The 18,290-nt window shown below is 31.4% G+C and overlaps 1 protein-coding gene across 8 annotated transcripts; it reads left to right on the top strand.

The window, feature by feature from the left end:
* The first annotated feature begins 849 nt into the window (after positions 1 to 849).
* On the top strand, positions 850 to 11,859 carry LOC105339594 (uncharacterized). Of its 8 annotated transcripts, none has more exons than XM_066087487.1 (16): positions 851 to 1,124; positions 1,204 to 1,326; positions 1,431 to 1,544; positions 4,019 to 4,096; positions 5,678 to 5,808; positions 6,557 to 6,643; positions 6,906 to 6,998; positions 7,201 to 7,308; positions 7,429 to 7,645; positions 8,598 to 8,753; positions 8,941 to 9,026; positions 9,360 to 9,430; positions 10,097 to 10,194; positions 10,436 to 10,742; positions 10,866 to 10,940; positions 11,156 to 11,859. In XM_066087487.1, coding segments are annotated over exons 1-16 (1,812 nt in total). In that variant the 5' UTR covers positions 851 to 1,057; the 3' UTR covers positions 11,157 to 11,859. The 8 variants fall into 8 exon arrangements, 7 of the variants coding, with proteins under 7 accessions (XP_065943561.1, XP_065943562.1, XP_065943559.1 ...); XM_066087485.1 differs by having other exon boundaries at positions 10,860 to 10,940; XM_066087488.1 differs by lacking the exon at positions 11,156 to 11,859 and having other exon boundaries at positions 1,215 to 1,326; positions 10,860 to 11,127.
* The last annotated feature ends 6,431 nt before the right edge of the window (positions 11,860 to 18,290 follow it).

Genomic DNA, 18,290 nt, shown 5'->3' with positions numbered 1-18,290 from the left:
ATTAATATTGTGAATTTCTACTTCATCCAGAACTAATTATATAAAGTAGTGTACATACAAATACTTTAAAGCTATGTACTCCACCCCCACACATTCTTGTTATCGGTTGTTAAAAATCATCCGGTTTCAAAATGCATGTAGATGTAATATTTGAACGCCGTTTGTCGCTGGATGCATAAAACGTGGCCTACAATTTAAAAAATTTCATTAGTACGAAAGTGAGAAGGAAAACAATCAAGCTAATCATACATTTATAAACTAAAAATATAATATTGTATCAGTTTCCTTCCTAATCCATGCAATTGAATGTATGATGAAATATTGTCAGTTCTCTATTTTTCAATGATATGTTTTAATGCAAGCATTTAAAAAAACTCATCAAGAACATTATAATAAATCAATTTTGTATGTTTATGTATATATATACATTTTATTGTAAATTGCTTCATTATATTCAAAATTCCTACATTCGTTGCATCAAATAGATATATATTGATATAATCTATTGTTTTTGTATAATGCATCTTACCATTACGCATTGTGCCTAAACTGTTTGATGCCGAAACACTGATTATTTGTTTATTTTTTTTTAATTACAGTAAAGGTTAAGTCTAGACCTGTTGTTTTATTTTTACAGCGTTGTCAATACTAAAATGTATTGTATTGTAGGTCAATGCATTTTCGTAATCATAATAAATACATCTGAACCTTAGCTACACCGTAACTGCTCGGTAACATTCCACAATGTTTAAACAATCAATTAACTCATATTTTAGAATAAAATATTGTAATTAAACAAGGAAGTTTCAGAGTGTGTATAAATAGCTTAGCAGGAAGTTTTTCATTTTCATTACCTTCAAACAAGCAATGGGTTTTTGTATGAAATGTTTTGGTTAATTTGAAGTATGCTTATTTTTTCGTCCATTTTATTTCAAACGTCACGTGAAGTTTGAAATCTGATTGAACCGTTTACCTGATCAATGTGAAAAAGGATTTTGTCTAATTGTTGAGCTTTGTTAATCATTCAGTGTCACTTGTTTTATTCCAAACGTTTTTAATGGCACAGGATTTAATTCATGCAGAGCAATACTGGAAAACGCAAGCAGCTATTGAAGCTAAAAAAAGTAAATTACTTTACAAGTTTATATTTTAAAGCATTTTAAGTAATAAAATGCCTTTTTATTAGATTTCAAATAATTTTAGACTTTGGACAGATTTATCAACATGGGAAAGGTCCGTGTAATATCTTTATATTGGACACATCCTTAAGTTTAGGAGAAGAAGGCTTCGGGCAAATGAAGGGAGCTTCTTATGCAATACTTGATGGTGGGTAACTTTCAATTTTTTTTAGAAAAGCAAAAGAACCTCTCTTTTTATTATCGGAAAATATATTATTATTTGAATGTGATCGCTTTACTTTTTAATTTCAGAGTATGCAAAACATCCAGAAATCGACGAGAACGTTGCCGTTATTATATGCGGACGACATACCAAGTTTCAACGTTATTATTCTAACCAATATGAAGATATCAAGCATTCATTAGGTTAGAAATATTTCGTTTGAACAACCTGTAAAGAGATGTCTAAGTTTTGTTAATTTAGTATTATCATTAAAAGAACAGTTTTAAAATACCTTTCAACTTTATATTGTGGTTCGCAAGAAAAGCTTAAATGAAAAACAGTTACCTTAAATGGGTCACGAATTTCAGATAATTTTGTATGCTTTGACCTTCACCTTTGACTTCGAATTTTTTCAGCTGGCATTTGTTCCGTCTGTACAGATTAACTATATAGAAAATAATATATGGTCTAAACCTGATTATAAAGAGATATGCTATGACTGTCACATTGACTTGTTTCAAGGTCACTTCATTACATTAAAAAAACTCAGTTAAGTAAAGTATTAGACAAAAAGGGCTAAGTTGGGGTAAAAAAATAACCTTGCATTTGATCATCATGCAGGCTCATTGCATAACTTTTTATCAAAGGCATTATGAGGTAGAAGTATAGTTCTGCTATGACTTTGACCATTAAATTAGTTGAAGCTAGGTCACTACATACCCGTTATCAATAAACTCTATCAGATATGCTCTGAAAAAGGATTTTTGCATGGTCCCATATGACCTTGACCCTTGACCTAACTTTGTTTAATATCACTGGACATTTTTTGGCCATAGACACCCTGTGAGTGAATAATGAGCTAGACTGGACCAAGGGGAGAGAAAATTTGCTCCGGATTTGTTTTTTATTTATAATTTTGCCATGACCTTAACTTTAGACATAGATTTACAATCACTGCATACCCTTTACTCAAAGGCATTCTATTGGTGAAGTATGAGCCATATTGGGCTTAGCGGAGAGAAGATATGCTCCAGACAAGCCATATCGGGCGGATAGACAGACGGAAGGACAGACGGACAGACGGATAGAAGGACGGACAGACGAACAGACGGACAGACTAATCACTATAAGGCGCCCGCAGAGCGGGGCCCTAAGAAAGACTGAGATAAACGCTAAGACCTGTTTATTTATGTTCAAACCGAATAAGCAGACAGAAAAATATTTTTATATAAAGAACACCGGTACATTAAACAAATTGGCACGAGCCTTTTTTACACAACAAAGATTGTATAATGCTGTATTTTGCTTATTACTCTACAACTTACACTCAATTTTAGGTTGATCATTTCGGAGATGCATTTCGTAAGCATTTACTTATGAAATTTGACCAAAATCGTGGTGATTCCCCTTTTAGGGATAAGTCTGACCGTTCGTTCTTCCGACATCATTTGTCCGAAGCTAAAATCTTTTCTTATATACACAATCTGGCTTATACCTAGCCCCATACTGTGATCATCATTGTTCGTGGGGGACCAATGGTCGCGGCTTTCGTCGGTAACCCTTGCCAACGAATTTATATCCCCACGAACGTATATACAATCGTTTGTTTATTGATATATATTAATATTATCCTGACATTCCTTTAACAAAATTATCTCCCCACGAACCAGGAAAAATTTGGCTACCGACGAACTTTGACCCCCACAAATAAAAATAACCGACCGTAGTTTATTGAGAAAAAGAGTGTCCTGTGACCTGAAACCTTTTTTTCGGTCAAAGAATTCCTAAACCATTTGTTATCTTATCTTGCCTTGGTCCAATATGGTTCATACTTTACCAAATAAGTTGTCTCCAGGAAAGGATGTACAGTTAACCTTAAACCAAGTTTCTAGATCATTTTCAAACACACTCTCTGTGTAAAATATTTGTCCAGATCTTACAATGTCTATATATCATATCCTATTGGCTTTATTCGCCTTATACTAAACCAATATAGTTTAAGTTGGATAATCGGTGTGCAATGATCATAAACTAAGATTTAAGTTAGAGATTACATTACTGTCAAAGTAATAAAGTCAATTCTTGACTTTCTACTATCCTTTATTATAGCGGGGCACTTAAGCGATTAAATGGCCTCAGTGTAAATGATGTTTAGATTCATTTCTGATTTATTTAAAAGGGCATTATTATGATTTCAGTTGAAATTTTCAAATTCAATTTTCCCATTCTTTATGTTCAGAATGTTTTACTTAAGTATTTCTTATGGTTATCTAAAACTTCAATGTCAGTTGTCGGGTTACAAACAAAATCCCAAATCATATTGGTCAAATTAACCACGAAAAGTTATGTTTCAAGCAGATCAGTTCTTTTTCTGGTTTGTTATAGTGACATACGAAAGGTTTGTCACATTCAATTTTGATTTAAATCTCGTATTTTTCATGCATCACTCAGTTTGTATACAAACACATTACCTGAAGTATGTTTACATAACAAAGAATGTGCTCTTTTATGTTATTTATAAATTAATAACTGACTCAGCTTTGAATTGATCATTGGAAATACTTGCAAAACATTGTTAACATTAAGGTTGAGAAAATGATATAGATTAAAACTTTAGCTGCAATCGTGGTAATACTTTCGGGATGAAAAAAAAGGTATTTCTATTCATATATTTCAGATAACGTTGAGTTTGGAGGGTCGTCTCCTTTAACAGCAGCTTTTTTACTATCAATTGCAACTTTGGAGTGCAAAGCAGGTAGGCTTATATGATTTTACTTTGAAATGAAAGTATGTATTATGCATTAAAACAGTGTTATAGCAATATCATAAATCTTTTCTCTAAAAATCTTTAAATTTTTTAAAAGTTTCTAGTCAAAGATGCTTTCAACAGATTTTTCATTCCATATGATAATTCTATTATACCAGGTATTACAAATCTTTGCTGTTACAAAATAAACGTAATATTCGATATAGACAGATAAATTTACGTTATGTAATTAGTACTTCTATACACAAGTAGTATTCAGAGTTAGTTCAATAAAGAGCAAAATTGTCTGGGAATGATGGTTCAATTCATGTTTTTAATCAACAAAAAGTTCAATTCTAACACAAAAGTTACAATATATATTACTTCATTCAATTCTTCCTATGAATTACAACTTCAAAATATGATGTGTCTCTTGATTGTTGTTCTTTCTGTAAACATGAAGCTAAGACAATGCAAAATGAGACATCTCAACGCGTCTTCATAAAGTTTGAAAAAGTATCCACAATATGGAACAACCTGAGCTTGAATAATCATCATGCTACGTACTTAACAATCGGTTGTCTTAATACAACAAAGATATATAAAACTTTAGTTCATATTCAAAACAATTTTTATTCTTTAAAAAGAAGGCATACTGCTAACCAAAAAAAGTTGGAAAATACATTGCTTGTAAGTATATTATATATATATATATATATATATATATATATATATATATATATATATATATATATATATATATATATATATATATATATTCATTCATGCAATTTTTCCTTGTTTAGCTTGTTTTGTAGGGAAATGGGGGGATTTTTAAGAATTTTTTTTGTATTTTGATGGGAAATTATCATCCTTTAATTTATTTATTATGCGTTTCTCTGGAGAAATTTTACAAGCGTTTATAATTAGAGATATCATGTGTGTGAATACAAACCTATATTATTTTGTCCATTCATTTATTTTTTAGTGATAAATATAAAATCGTTCGCTAAACAAGAAATCCTGAGCTGTTGGTTGTCCCCTTTCACGTTTAATTTCGAGACATCATTTCGGCCCGATCTGTGAAAGAATGAAAATTTGTCTTATTACCACGTTTTTGAGTTATGTATGCTAGGATATTTGAATTCATTTCAATTATTGTACACTATTTAAAAGTTCCAATTTGGAGAAACCTTAGTTTCAACTACATGTATTTACCATAATACAACTTTCAATTTTCTCTCGATTTCTTTAATTTTTATTTCTTAAGATCTACTTGAAAAATTATGTAAATAAATTAAACTCGGTTATTTTTAGAGATAAATGTGCAAATCATATAACCACAATGTGTTAGATTCCCTTTTCGATATACTGAATCAGCCTATTGGAAAAGGCAATATAATATTCAAGAGAACAAATTTTTACGAAATTAACCAGAGCCTGTAAGCATATATGCATTAGTATTAATTGGTTTTCGATCAATAGCTAGGATATGTAATAAAAAATTAAGGGACTCTGATTTTTAGAAGGGTACATGTTCTTAAGCGGGTTAATGTTAATGCGCTTAACATTATTTTAATTTTCTTATAGAACAGTCACACAGAATCGGAGATTTTCATGTTCACCCAAGAATAATTTTTATTTCTGATGGGAGGCCAACGGATTTTACAGATTTTACTGGATCATATAGAGAAGACCGTCCTCAATGCGAAACAGAGAGAGTATAAACGTTTATTTTTACCTTTACTAAGAGTATTTCAGCCTTGATATTTTTTTTCATATGCTTTGCTGCGTGGTATTATATATTTGACAAATTCTAGAACTACGATGAGCTACTTATTGTTTCACTGTCAATCTACAAAAAGTTTGGTTTTAAACTGTATTACTCTTAGTGTGGCGCCAAACTTAAATTCTCTCTCGGTTCACATTATTTTTGCTTGTGTTAAGTGCATGTCGTATCTGGTCATAAATAATAGCACAGCCTCAAATTTAACATTACGATAAAGCAATCTAAGTTTGATAAGGTTTTTAGGGGTAAACTTTTGGTATACTTCCGGTTATTTGGCTTTTTTAAAAGCTTGTAAAATGTGTTTTCTTAATAACAAATATTTACAATACGCGGAATTTTCTCCAGTTCATTATTGATTTAAAACAGTTACTGAATCAGTTATGATTAGATTTATTTTGAAATTCATGCTCGCCCTTGAGACCAGCACAAGTCCGAGATAAACCTTCGAGGTCGAAATAAACACATTAAAACAGATTGTTAATTCGTGCAAACAATTATGGAAATAATTCGAATTTATTGATTATTAATGCAAACATATTCTTTATCTTTTTATATAATATCTGACTGGTTTTAGAAAAATATTCCTCCATGCAAATCAAACTTTTTTTATCTTTAATTCCAATTTACTGTGAATGATCAAAATGAATATCTAAACATACAGCACTCATGATCATTGACAGGACATAGACCATTTGCTGCAAGTGACAAGATCAATTGGTAAAAAGAATCCAATTTTCTGCATACCTGTAGGAAGAAACCCTAATATGGTATGACATCTACTGTAGTTTCATTAATACGCGTGGACATCAATTTTCGTGGAAAATCACATTTTCAATGATACGTAAATTTGCAGCCAATGATCCCATCGATGCAGAATAGTAGTGAAATTCGCACTTCAATGAACATTCTTTGAACAAAAATTGGTATTCAACGAATATTAATGAAACCACATTAAATTCTTATGATGTCTTTTTATGATAGGGTTGTAAGGAATTCCATATGCATTGCTTTTAACATTTATTGTTGTAGACATCATTAGAATTCATAAGTGCCCAGTCACGAGGTGGAAAGATCGTTTGTGTCAGTGAAGCAAGACAATTTGCAAAATACTCGCACAATATCGTAAGATTTTACGCAAACTTGTTATTAAACATTCTGGAGCGATGAGTCTTCTATTTAATTATGAAACCGTATGTTTTAACATGTAAAGTCATTTTCGTATTATAACATATCTGACATAGTGTTTAATTAATCTTCATCGAAAAGCACTTAATTGTTATAAAAAAAATTCTATTTTGATAATATTTTTGAATTATTGCCGCAGGAAACAGCTTCCATGTTGACGTTTACAAATGAAAACGATGACAGAGAGAAAATTCTGACATCACTAGCATGTAAATTTCCAGAAAGGGTGTTCACAGAATTGGATCTTGTATGTATTTATTTATAGAATTCCTTTTGGTATCTTCTTTTCTTTTATAAGTCATCTACATTCTATTAAAGAAGCGTAAGTATTTTTAAGACCGAGTAAAAGTTTTTGTTTTAATTACAGAATGACATAATAGAAATTTGCTCGAGAAAATCGTTATACCAGCCGGTCTCTGAACAGGCAGATGAAGAGGAGGAGGAGGATGATAGGGAAAAGCTTTTTGTGGAGAGGTATCCTCAACTGCCTCGTTTAGGATCCAGGGTCAAACGAGGACGAGACTGGATTTATGATAACCGTGACAACTATGGTTCTGGTACTGTTGTGGGGCATCTAAGAGAGGGTACGGAGATTTTCTGCATGTAATCCCAGGAAATTGTTTTTATGTCATCATATTTTGATTTCATTCTATTGATTAAATGTATGAACTTTTGAATTATTACGATTATTTGAATTAATTAAGGCATACAATAATATAGTACTATTGAAAGTAATTCTCTTGCCTCCACAAGATCATACATGCACAAATCGAGCCTGGACTAATAACTTGTGGTTGACTTTTTACCTTTAATTTAATGGTTGTTATAGCATTATATCCTTGGTTACAGTTAATAATTAATCCGATGATCTATTTTTTCATTGATAAAAAAATTAATTATTCATTAAAATTAAGGCTTTTTGCACCGCTATATTAGTATTGCAGAACAAAACTGTGATTGTCAACATATGGACCAGGAATTGTAACATTACAATATAATAAATTAAAGCGTGTATTTTGATCTTATGAATTACACGCATCTATCAAAGTTAATTTGCATTTTTTAAAAGTACGTTTAAGAAAGCCCTACGACTAATGATATATCAGGGTTCAAATAAATATTTTGTATTAAAGCATTTACCCTGGGAGGTGCACACTAAAGCACTAGTTTGAATTTGCCTGATATTTTTAATTTTTACATACTTAATAAAATATTCTAAAAATGTTTGGAAACTTTGAGAAAGTGAATGAATGATTCTAATGCGCCCCTGTTTTTAAAATGAAGGGAGTAAACTATCTCTCGAAGAAAACTGTTCATACATAGCATCAACGTGTACAACACTAAAACGTTCTTTAGATGGAACAATATCAAACGGAGGGACAATAATATGTCAGCGACACTGATTAGTGATTGAGCTTGACATAAGCAATTGACAATTATTGATCAGAGTCAGCAACAAAACAAGAACAAATTATATATTTAATATAACATAATATGTTTTATGAAAAGTTTAAAATCTTTCTTCTACTTAAACAGAAGGATGGGTGATTGTAGAATGGGACACAGGTTTTAAAGCACACTACAGATTTGGAAGTACACGAAAATTCTCCAATAAATATGACATACAGCTTTGCAATGAACCTCGCATCTTGGGAAACGAATTAATTGCTACTGGTTGTCTCGTCACCAGAGGTTAAACCATTTTATTGTTTTTAAGGACATTGACTTCATTAGCTTTTGTGCTTGCTAAACTAATTACAATTTTTCAAATGTTGCATCTTTTTCATAATCCAAACTCGAATATTTTCGAAAATTTTCGGGAAATAGTTTCTATGAAATATGATCAGAGAAAGAATTGTGATAGAATGTAAATATTTAGGAAAAGATTGGGTCTGGGGTAACCAAGATGGCGGAGCTGGAAATATTGGAACAGTCCTTAAAGTAGAAGGCTCTGGTCGAGTTCTTGTATGTACGACTTGTTTTTCATAAGTTTTGACATCTTTTCAATTCTTCTTTGTTATTCAAACCATGTTTATTCAAATGTTTTATTCCAGAAAAGTTTAATGTCTATGCTAGTTATTATATCTCTAATATTGATACTAATATTTCAAAGAATCATCTATTGCATATTTCGTTAAGTATCTCGATTTAACGAGAAAAATATTGTGGTAAAATATGAACCATAATTTTAGACGGTTTTATCAAAATCAACATATTTTACTGTGTATGTACATTGTATCCACATTCTAATCGAAACTAATGTATGCAGTATGTATGTGTATAGGTTATTTATTGTAGGTGCGATGGCAACACGGTTTAACAAATGTTTATACTTTTGGAGCAAATGGACGTTTTGAACTTGATGTAAGGTAATGTACTGAATAAAAGCGCACTGAAATTATATAGATAGATAGATAGATAGATAGATAGATAGATAGATAGATAGATAGATAGATAGAAAAATGTTTTCAGTAGACGATAACACAATAATCCATTTCTTTCAAATTTAATCCAGAGCGCTTTCGCCTGATCGGCTCTTCAGTGGATTTCAAATTATAACCAAGTTATAATTTGAAATCCACTGAAGAGCCGATCAGGCGAGCGCTTCCAGAGCGCTTTCGCCTGATCGGCTCTTCAGTGGATTTCAAATTATAACCAAGTTATAATTTGAAATCCACTGAAGAGCCGATCAGGCGAAAGCGCTCTGGATTAAATTTGAAAGAAATGGATTATTGTGTTATCGTCTACTGAAAACATTTTTCTATATCGTTACCTATACCAAGGACTTATTCGTTTATATATATATATATATATATATATATATATATATATATATATATATATATATATATATATATATATATATATACTCTTTAGCATCAGATGGTTTTTAAACTGAATTTGTAATGATCAATGCTAATTTCTTCTCTGTTTGATGTGGTGTATTATGACCATATTTTTCGAACTTCTGTTGGATGCTCGATCTATTGTTTGTTGGCATTGTAATCAATAGTATTTACTTACATGTAACACAGCGATCCATTCTCACCAAAAGCTGTTAAGTTTCTTGAAGATCAGATGCGAAACGCTCCATTAGATTCTGTAGGTGAAGTACAAGCGGACTACAATGATGGTATTATTTTTAATTGAAATAAAGACTATAAATCCCTATAAGTGTTTGCTTTTCCTCTACCTACATCAGCATTTGAAGTCTTTTCATTTTTAAAGAGAAACTTCTCTTTAAAAATGACAAAACGTTTCACAGATGCATGTTATAAAAAAATCTTATTAATCTAAACAGGTAAGAAATGTTGAATGAAGTAGAACTATAACATTGAAATACCACACCTATATTCTGATTTTTCAATAAACAGGTTTCAAGAATACCTCGGATGGTACATCCGCTAAAAAAGATATGGAATTCGAGAAACCGGTGTCAGTGAACAGACCAATTTTGCATGTTACCAGAGGAAAGTATTTCAAAAATAACAGTGTTGTTGAAAAACCAACATCAGATATTGAAACAGATGGGCCTTCCTTTTCATTTGCAGTAAACCAATGGTGTTGGAAAGATTGTGAAGGAAACTGGAATCCCTATTCGAGGGAAGTTAATGAAAGAATAAACAAATGTTACAAACGTGATCCAAGGTCAACTGTTATTGTTAATATCCAGGACCAGTCGTAAGTTATGATTTTTTTATGCCCGTGAAAGCCTGTAAAAGATTACACAAAAGAGCATGTTAAATGTTAACCATTCGATAAAATTTAGCAAGGTCATTAATCAAGTTTATTGCTCAGTTACAGGGTTGTGATGGCCAAAAATCGACAGATCAACCAGACAACCAGAGATATCAGCGAGATAAAACTAGTGACAAACTGGTCAAGTCCATAACTTTAATATAAAACTCTTCCAACGTTATCTTGTTTTAATTTATCTTCAATGACATTGTAAGAATCTTTATAGAAACAATTATGAATTTACCATTGATACATTAATTGACCATTGTTTTATTAATTAGGGGTTACAGTGAATTGAACCACGTGTTACTTGTATTATTTAATGTGTTATATGGATGTTATTTTATTAAATTTAGAAAGTGCATATTCCCAACAGAAACTGGTGGCGTTGTCTAATAATCGCTATAACATACGTTTTATCAAGTAAATCGTCATAGTTTTTATGGAAACAATGTAAATTACTCTAAGTAATTCTTGCACTAAAACTATAATAATTATAGATATTAAGAAATATGTTGCTTCAAATTAAAAGAAAGCTTTGATTTTGGCATAAACATGTTCAAAAGCACATATGCCCAAAATAATCAGTTATTCACACGGCGGGTGTGACCGGTCAGCAGAGGATGCTCACTATTCCATATGGCATCTACTGAACCATATTAAGACAACTACAAACCATGTATTTAATAATAGTATACCTATGTGTAACTTACAAAATCAACAAACACAAGTATGAATTCCATTTACATGTACATGTAACACAAATATCAACTTAAATCTAAATATATTATTCCTACATGTACATGTAAAGTAAAAAAAATCGACCCACACATATGATTACGTATTCAACCTACATGTAACGCAAACACCAGCTTAGACCTGTATGTATTCCAGCTACATGATTCACAAACATCAACTTAAATCTGAATGTATTATACCAACATGTAATGTAAAAAAAAAAATCAACCCATACATGTATGTATTCTACCTTCAGGTATCGCATTCAACAAAATATAGTGACTATTGAAAAATTGAAGTTAATATGAAGGCTTTAATTCTTGCAGTCTCACTCAACCGGCCACTGCTTCGTATTGTACAATATAGATGTATGTCTAAAATTTGTAATTTTATTTTGTAGATGTGAAAGATGTATAAAGAGAAAGAAAGAAAGAATTGTCATATTTAAAATAATTAAACTGCACTTTACATGCGCTTCACATCCGACTCACAAGTTTGTGTTTATTTCATAAATATATTATGTTCATTTTAATGAAACGAATAAGAACATAATAGGAGATTCTATTAGGAAAGGTATATTTCCTTCGACTTCGCCTCGGGAAATAGACTTGCTTTTGGGGAACTGAAATCTTGCTGACCCCCTCAATGGTATACATGTTTTGTATAATGTCCCTTTTTGTAGTATAAGAGTAAATTCTTTAAGAAGTTTTACTTTATCAAACCCTCTGTCTTAATTCACCTAATGTCAACACAAAATGTAAAAGATTTGTGCAATTTAGGTAAATACATTAAAAATGCTTTAGTTATCATAAAATTCAATTTCTTAACTTACCTTTTTCAAGTGTTTTGTTTATATGTATGTGAACAGGTATATATAAATTGTTTTGTATATGTCTATGAGCTGTACAGCTGTTGACCAATAAACAATACAATACTATTGTGTTAATATCAAAACCTGTACACTAAAAAATTCCTTGTCATTAAAAGTTTTCTGCCATCTACATATACTAACTACATTTACTCAAATAGCCCTTATCAGTTTGTACTAGGTATCATTATTTGGAGAAGCAAATTGCTGTTAAACTTAAACTTCTTTTTTTTTAATGAATCATTATTCAGTTACTTAATTTATTAAAATCCAATCACCAATGTCTGAAAAAAGACTCATTCATGTATGTTAATACGTTTTGTCCTCAGATTCATATCCAAGGGGTTAAAGAAAAAATAATCTCCATGGTTGTCATATCATTTTGAGAGAGAGCATTTTTATTCCCCACAATTTTGCACAGCAGCGTTGTGACAATGATTGAGGAGCACTTCTTTTGTTGAATTCGAATTTGAGGAGACAGATGAAGTAGTAAAATAAATGTGTAATTTTTATTTCTTTAATTATTTGGTTTACTGGTATCGATCAAAAGATAACTCTTGTAAGCTTAGTTGAAAATAAGAGCAAACAAATGAATAGCTATTAATATAACAGCGAACCTATCTTTTATACAAACAGTATCCATAATCCACTTGTCAACCCTGAATTGATAAACACTACCTATCCAGCAATATGGAGTACTCTACACGCAATATTCTGCTAAAAATAACTACGTTCAACATGTAGCATTTTTTTTATTAATAAGCAAAATTCAAAATCCAAGTAATATGCTTATCTCTGATATATGTACATATGGATATGCAAAACAACAACAACGTACAATAGGGGTACCCTACAATGTTAATGCAATATTCTGCGAGAAAATGAAATGAGTTCAACAGATGGTATTTTTTTCCCACAAATTATATAAAAGCAAAATCAAAGTAATATGCACATCTCTGGTATATGTACAATGAATCAATAAATCTGCAAAACATCAAATTCCTATCTTGAAAACTGTTGGAAGAGTTGTCCGTATAATAGAGGTACCTTTTGCCAGACACCCACCCGTCATTTTCACCATTTTTATAACTGGATCTTTCCTTTGATAACCCGGATAAAAATACAATTAATCCGTAAAACGTCGGTAATCTAAGAATAAGCAGATGATATTTGTTTATGTATTATAACGACGTTTTAATAGTACACAGTGTAAGAGAGAAACAGTCTACTGTGTTACTTTAGATAAAAATCATATTAAATATAAGTGGGGGGTTGCAAAAATATGCGCTGGAATTTGTGAGATAAGCATTAAAAATTTTAAATTGAGTACATCAAAAGAACACTGCTTTCCATTCTGAAAAGTGACATATTTTTCAGCTGAGAATGAATAATATCCTATTGAGTATATTGTAATTTGCTCTGATGTGAACTCGGAAATGTCAATGGCTCAATACTTTTTGGTTTTACTGCCTACAAAAAGTCAAAAAGCAATTGTGTATATAGCAATACATAGAAAGGCGCGTCTCTGCAGGAGATTAATTGAATATGCGATACAGACAAAGAACCACGCCATGTTTATCTATTAGATATCTCATTTTTGAAGATGGAGATTTACCAGAAATCAGCCGCTGTATAGAGATCAGGAGTCACATTAAGTTGAAAATCCATAAGGAGATCCTAAGACATTGTGGTTTTGATTTTGTTAATTAGTACAGAAACTAGCGATCACTTTGTGTGTTTCCCTAAATTCAGCCACTAAAGCGAGATTAGGGTCAACTTAAGTGGAAAATACGTATGGAGACCAGAGGTGACTTCATGTCCTAAATCAATAAACTAACATATTTGTTTATCTGTAGGGAGACCAGAGGTCACCTCATGTCATTTTACAAGATGGAGATTCACCAGAAGTCAGCCACTGTGGCGTGACCTGCGGTCACCTTAAGTTGTATATCCATAAGGAGACCAGAGGTCACCTTTGGTTCTTAATCAATGAAGAAATATTTTGTAATTCTATACAGAAATTAAAGGTCACCTTATGTCATTTTAGAAGATGGAAATTGACTAGAAATCAGCCACAATCAGCCACTGTAGGGGGATCAGGAGTCACCTTAAGTATAATTTCCATAAGGAAACTAGAGGTTACTTCAGGTATTAAATTAATGTAGTTATAAATTTGATAATTAATACGTGGACCAGCAATATCATCCACTGTTTGGAAACTAATGTCAATTTAAGTGGAATATACATCAGGACACCAGAGGTCACGTTAGATCCTAATTTAATGAAGTAAAAAATTGTAATTAGAGAGGAGACCAGTAGTCACCTTATATGACACATGAATAGGGAGAAATATTTATAAAGAGACAATCAAAAAGGAGGTTAGTAAATTCATATTGAGCGATATTAATATGCAGATGACATTTTCCAAAACACGTTTAAATTAAGGACCTCAGGGATCACCTTAATTGGAATACCTTAAATCCTTAATAAATGTAATAATAATATTGTTAGTTATAAATCTCAAAGCTGAAAGTAAAAAAAACAGTCATTTTAAGTTTTGCGACCTTGCGTCAAGATTCTTTTCTTGTGTGAAACTGTAAATATGTTGGTCGGCAAAATAATAGGGCTGTGTAGCAACCTCTAATGATACAACGTCCACTAATGATATAATTTTGCATTAGTGGTCAGGATGTTGACCACTATAATGATATAATTTTATGATTAACGAACAACCTAACCGTCCGCTAATGATATAATTACAGATTTCTATCATTAGCGGTAAAAACCGAAACCGTATTATTATTATTATTATTATTTTTTATTAAATTATATCATATTATATCATTAAAGGTTGAAAATCCATCCACTAATGCAATTCAAAATGTAAGCAAATGTGTATCATTAGTGGTCAGGGTAGTACTTATTTCTCTTTTTTTCCATATCATTTGAGGTTATGCTTTTTGACCGCTAATGATATAAATATGAAATCATATCATTAGAGGACGGTTAGGTTGTTTGTTAATGATAAAATTATATCATTAGTGGTCAACATCCTGACCACTAATGCAACATTATATCATTAGTGGACGTTGTATCATTAGAGGTTGCTACAGGGCTGGATGGTTGTGGCAATTTTTAGGGTTTAACTTTTGAATAGGAACCCTTTACATGTATAAAGATATAGGAAACAGCTCAAATTTTATAGCTTAAATATTAAAACAAATGTCTTTACTTAATGTTAGTTTATGACCAAAAGTATTATATGTTAAAGTTTAAGGCAGATCTGATTACTTATTTGTTGACCACCTACATATTTGTAGCCTCCTTATAGCATGTCATATTCATAAACTATCTCACCATGTTACTGTTAAATAAAACACCAATTCTATGCAAAATTGCAATATTTGTATACCCTTTTTTCTAATTTTCTACCGCACTAAGTACTAATATATATTTTCTAACGCCTTAATGACGAATGGTTTATTCTTATAAAATGTTATTATCGCAATTTATGTTATTCATGTTGAACTCTCTCATCAATGTTGTAATTTCCTTTGATGGTCAATTCTCATGGGTGAAAAACCAACGAGCAATAATCTGTTTTTAAAATAATTAGAAATAATACAGAACTTAGTCCATGGAGCATTTCTGTTGAGAGAAGACGGTAATACATATAACACAAACTTTATATTCAGGTCATTGATATGAAGTACAGAACGCCTAGCTCTAAAGAGTACGAGGACAGAAGTCTGAAATGGTGGACTAACAGAAAATACGCATAATGCACAAGCCATTTCATGGCAGCACATAAAATATAAATGAGCCCATACAACATTGAGTAAATGAAATATTAATGGGGAATTAAGTGTTATTGAGGTGTCATGTTAAATAATGAGTTTCACAATGAAAATATTTCAAATGAAAAAATGACAATAACAAACCGTTAACCATCTCAAAAATCCATACAACGAAATACACAAATTCAAAGCAGAGCAACACGGACCTCCAAATAGATAGAGGTAGGATAAGGTGCCTAGGAGGAGTGAGCATCCTCTGCTGACCGGTCACACCCGCCGTGTGCTCTTTGTCGTAATCTGGATAAAAATCGGAAAAGTCCGTAGACAATTAGGTGATTAATTATGGTCTGACAATTAGTATGAAAAATGTCAGTCAGCATGCGACCCAGTGGAAGATTGTATTTGCTGACAAGGTCGTTGTATCGACCATAGAACTTACGAAAATATGACTTCAAGCGAGACTGTTGATAGTCCTGTTTTATCAACTTGTTTGTTAGTAGCTTGCTTCGTCTTATAAACTGTTCATACGAAGAGCATGGCCTTGCGTATCGAATCAACTGAGAGACAAAAATATCATATACAGGTGATGACGGTATATTGCTACATAAGTAAGAAAAGTTGACTACAGAGAAATTGGAGTCATCGCGTTTATCATAAAGTTTTGTTGTAAGGTTACCATCAATGACCATGTCCAGTAAAATATCCAAATATGAAACAGATGACGCAGACTCTGTGGTATCTTTTATTTCAAGTTCACCTAGATATATCGAGTCGACGTAAGTATGAAAAACAAAAGAATATAGCAAAATAAGTATTCTATTCAAAACCTTTACTTGCATTCAGTGTATATTTCCACTAAAGTTTGCACTGGAAATCTGCGACGTTCAATTTCCTGTAAACAAACTTAGCCTTGTCACGGCGCATTTACAGACATATAAACGTTATCACGGGTTTTGAATATATTAATTATTGTAAGAATAATGACACGTTTACTTATGAAAAATAATCGTTGAATTATATACATTCGTTATTAAAGGGGCATTGGCACGATTTTGGTCAAAATTAATTCTTTGCAATGCTTTAGTAAGGCATTTTAATAGGCAACCAAAATTTGAGTGTCATTTGATAAGTTATAAGCGAGTTACAGAGCTTACAATTCTTCGCTATGTAAACAAAGCGTTTCGTTTACATTTCGAATGCTGAAGTGAAAATTCCAGTTTTAGACCTAAAATAAATGTGTTAATCGTTAGGAACTGTTTATTTATGCTTTAAATGAATAATAAGATAGACAAACCAGCTTTAAAAAGATTCTTACTGGTACAGTGCTGCTATCGTGAAAGTTGACAAAACTATCCTATCCTATCCTATATCCTGTATCCTGCATCCTATCCTGCAAATAAGCTCTATCCTATCCTATCCTATCCCATACTTTCAAAATATAGGAATGCAAGTTAAATGAAACGAACTTTAAAAATAAAATGATTTAATCAATTAATGTAGTACTCAAAATGAATAATTAAATCTTAAAACCGAATATTCATCGAGCGGGATAACTTACTTACCTGTGCTACGGTAAAATTAAATCGTACGCGGGATGGACATAATAACGTAAACAAACAGGTAAGCGATTAGATTTTTGATTTAAATATATTTATGCATGAAAAACAGATAAATACCTTCGATGCACTTATTGAGGAACTGTTTAGTCACATATTTTTATCAAATTATTTTATTATCACATATAACTGAGCGTAATTCTCATTATTCGAGCGATTCGTTCGGCGATAAATGTAAACACGATCTGAAAATAAATAATTCCTTTAGGAAGTTTATATCGTTTATAGTGAAACCACTCGGAGTTATTTTTAAAGTATAAATTCTTAAGCATTTATAGCTAGCTAACATTTATTAATTCGATATGTTCAGGTTAATATCGGACAGAAATATGCGTCCCTGTTATTGGGCATCGAAGAAATTATATGAAACGTGAATCACTGTCTGATTCTTGAATACATGTTTATCTTTTAAAATGCCGAATAAGTCGTTTATAAATTCAAGCTTTTATTAATTTGCAGACTTTAAATGAAG

Source organism: Magallana gigas, chromosome 6 (genome assembly GCF_963853765.1).
Source record: "Magallana gigas chromosome 6, xbMagGiga1.1, whole genome shotgun sequence".
NCBI classification, from domain to species: Eukaryota; Metazoa; Mollusca; class Bivalvia; order Ostreida; family Ostreidae; genus Magallana; species Magallana gigas.
This window is presented reverse-complemented; position numbering and strand designations above follow the sequence as displayed.

What these genes read in the sequence shown, in the direction of transcription:
- LOC105339594 (XM_066087483.1), top strand. Translation starts at nt 1,058, where the DNA reads ATGGCACAGGATTTAATTCATGCAGAGCAATACTGGAAAACGCAAGCA. An exon ending in AACTTTGGAGTGCAAAGCAG is followed by an intron (nt 4,097 to 5,677) that starts GTAGGCTTATAT and finishes ATTTTCTTATAG; the next exon opens with AACAGTCACACAGAATCGGA. An exon ending in GTTAATATCCAGGACCAGTC is followed by an intron (nt 10,743 to 10,859) that starts GTAAGTTATGAT and finishes TTTATTGCTCAG; the next exon opens with TTACAGGGTTGTGATGGCCA.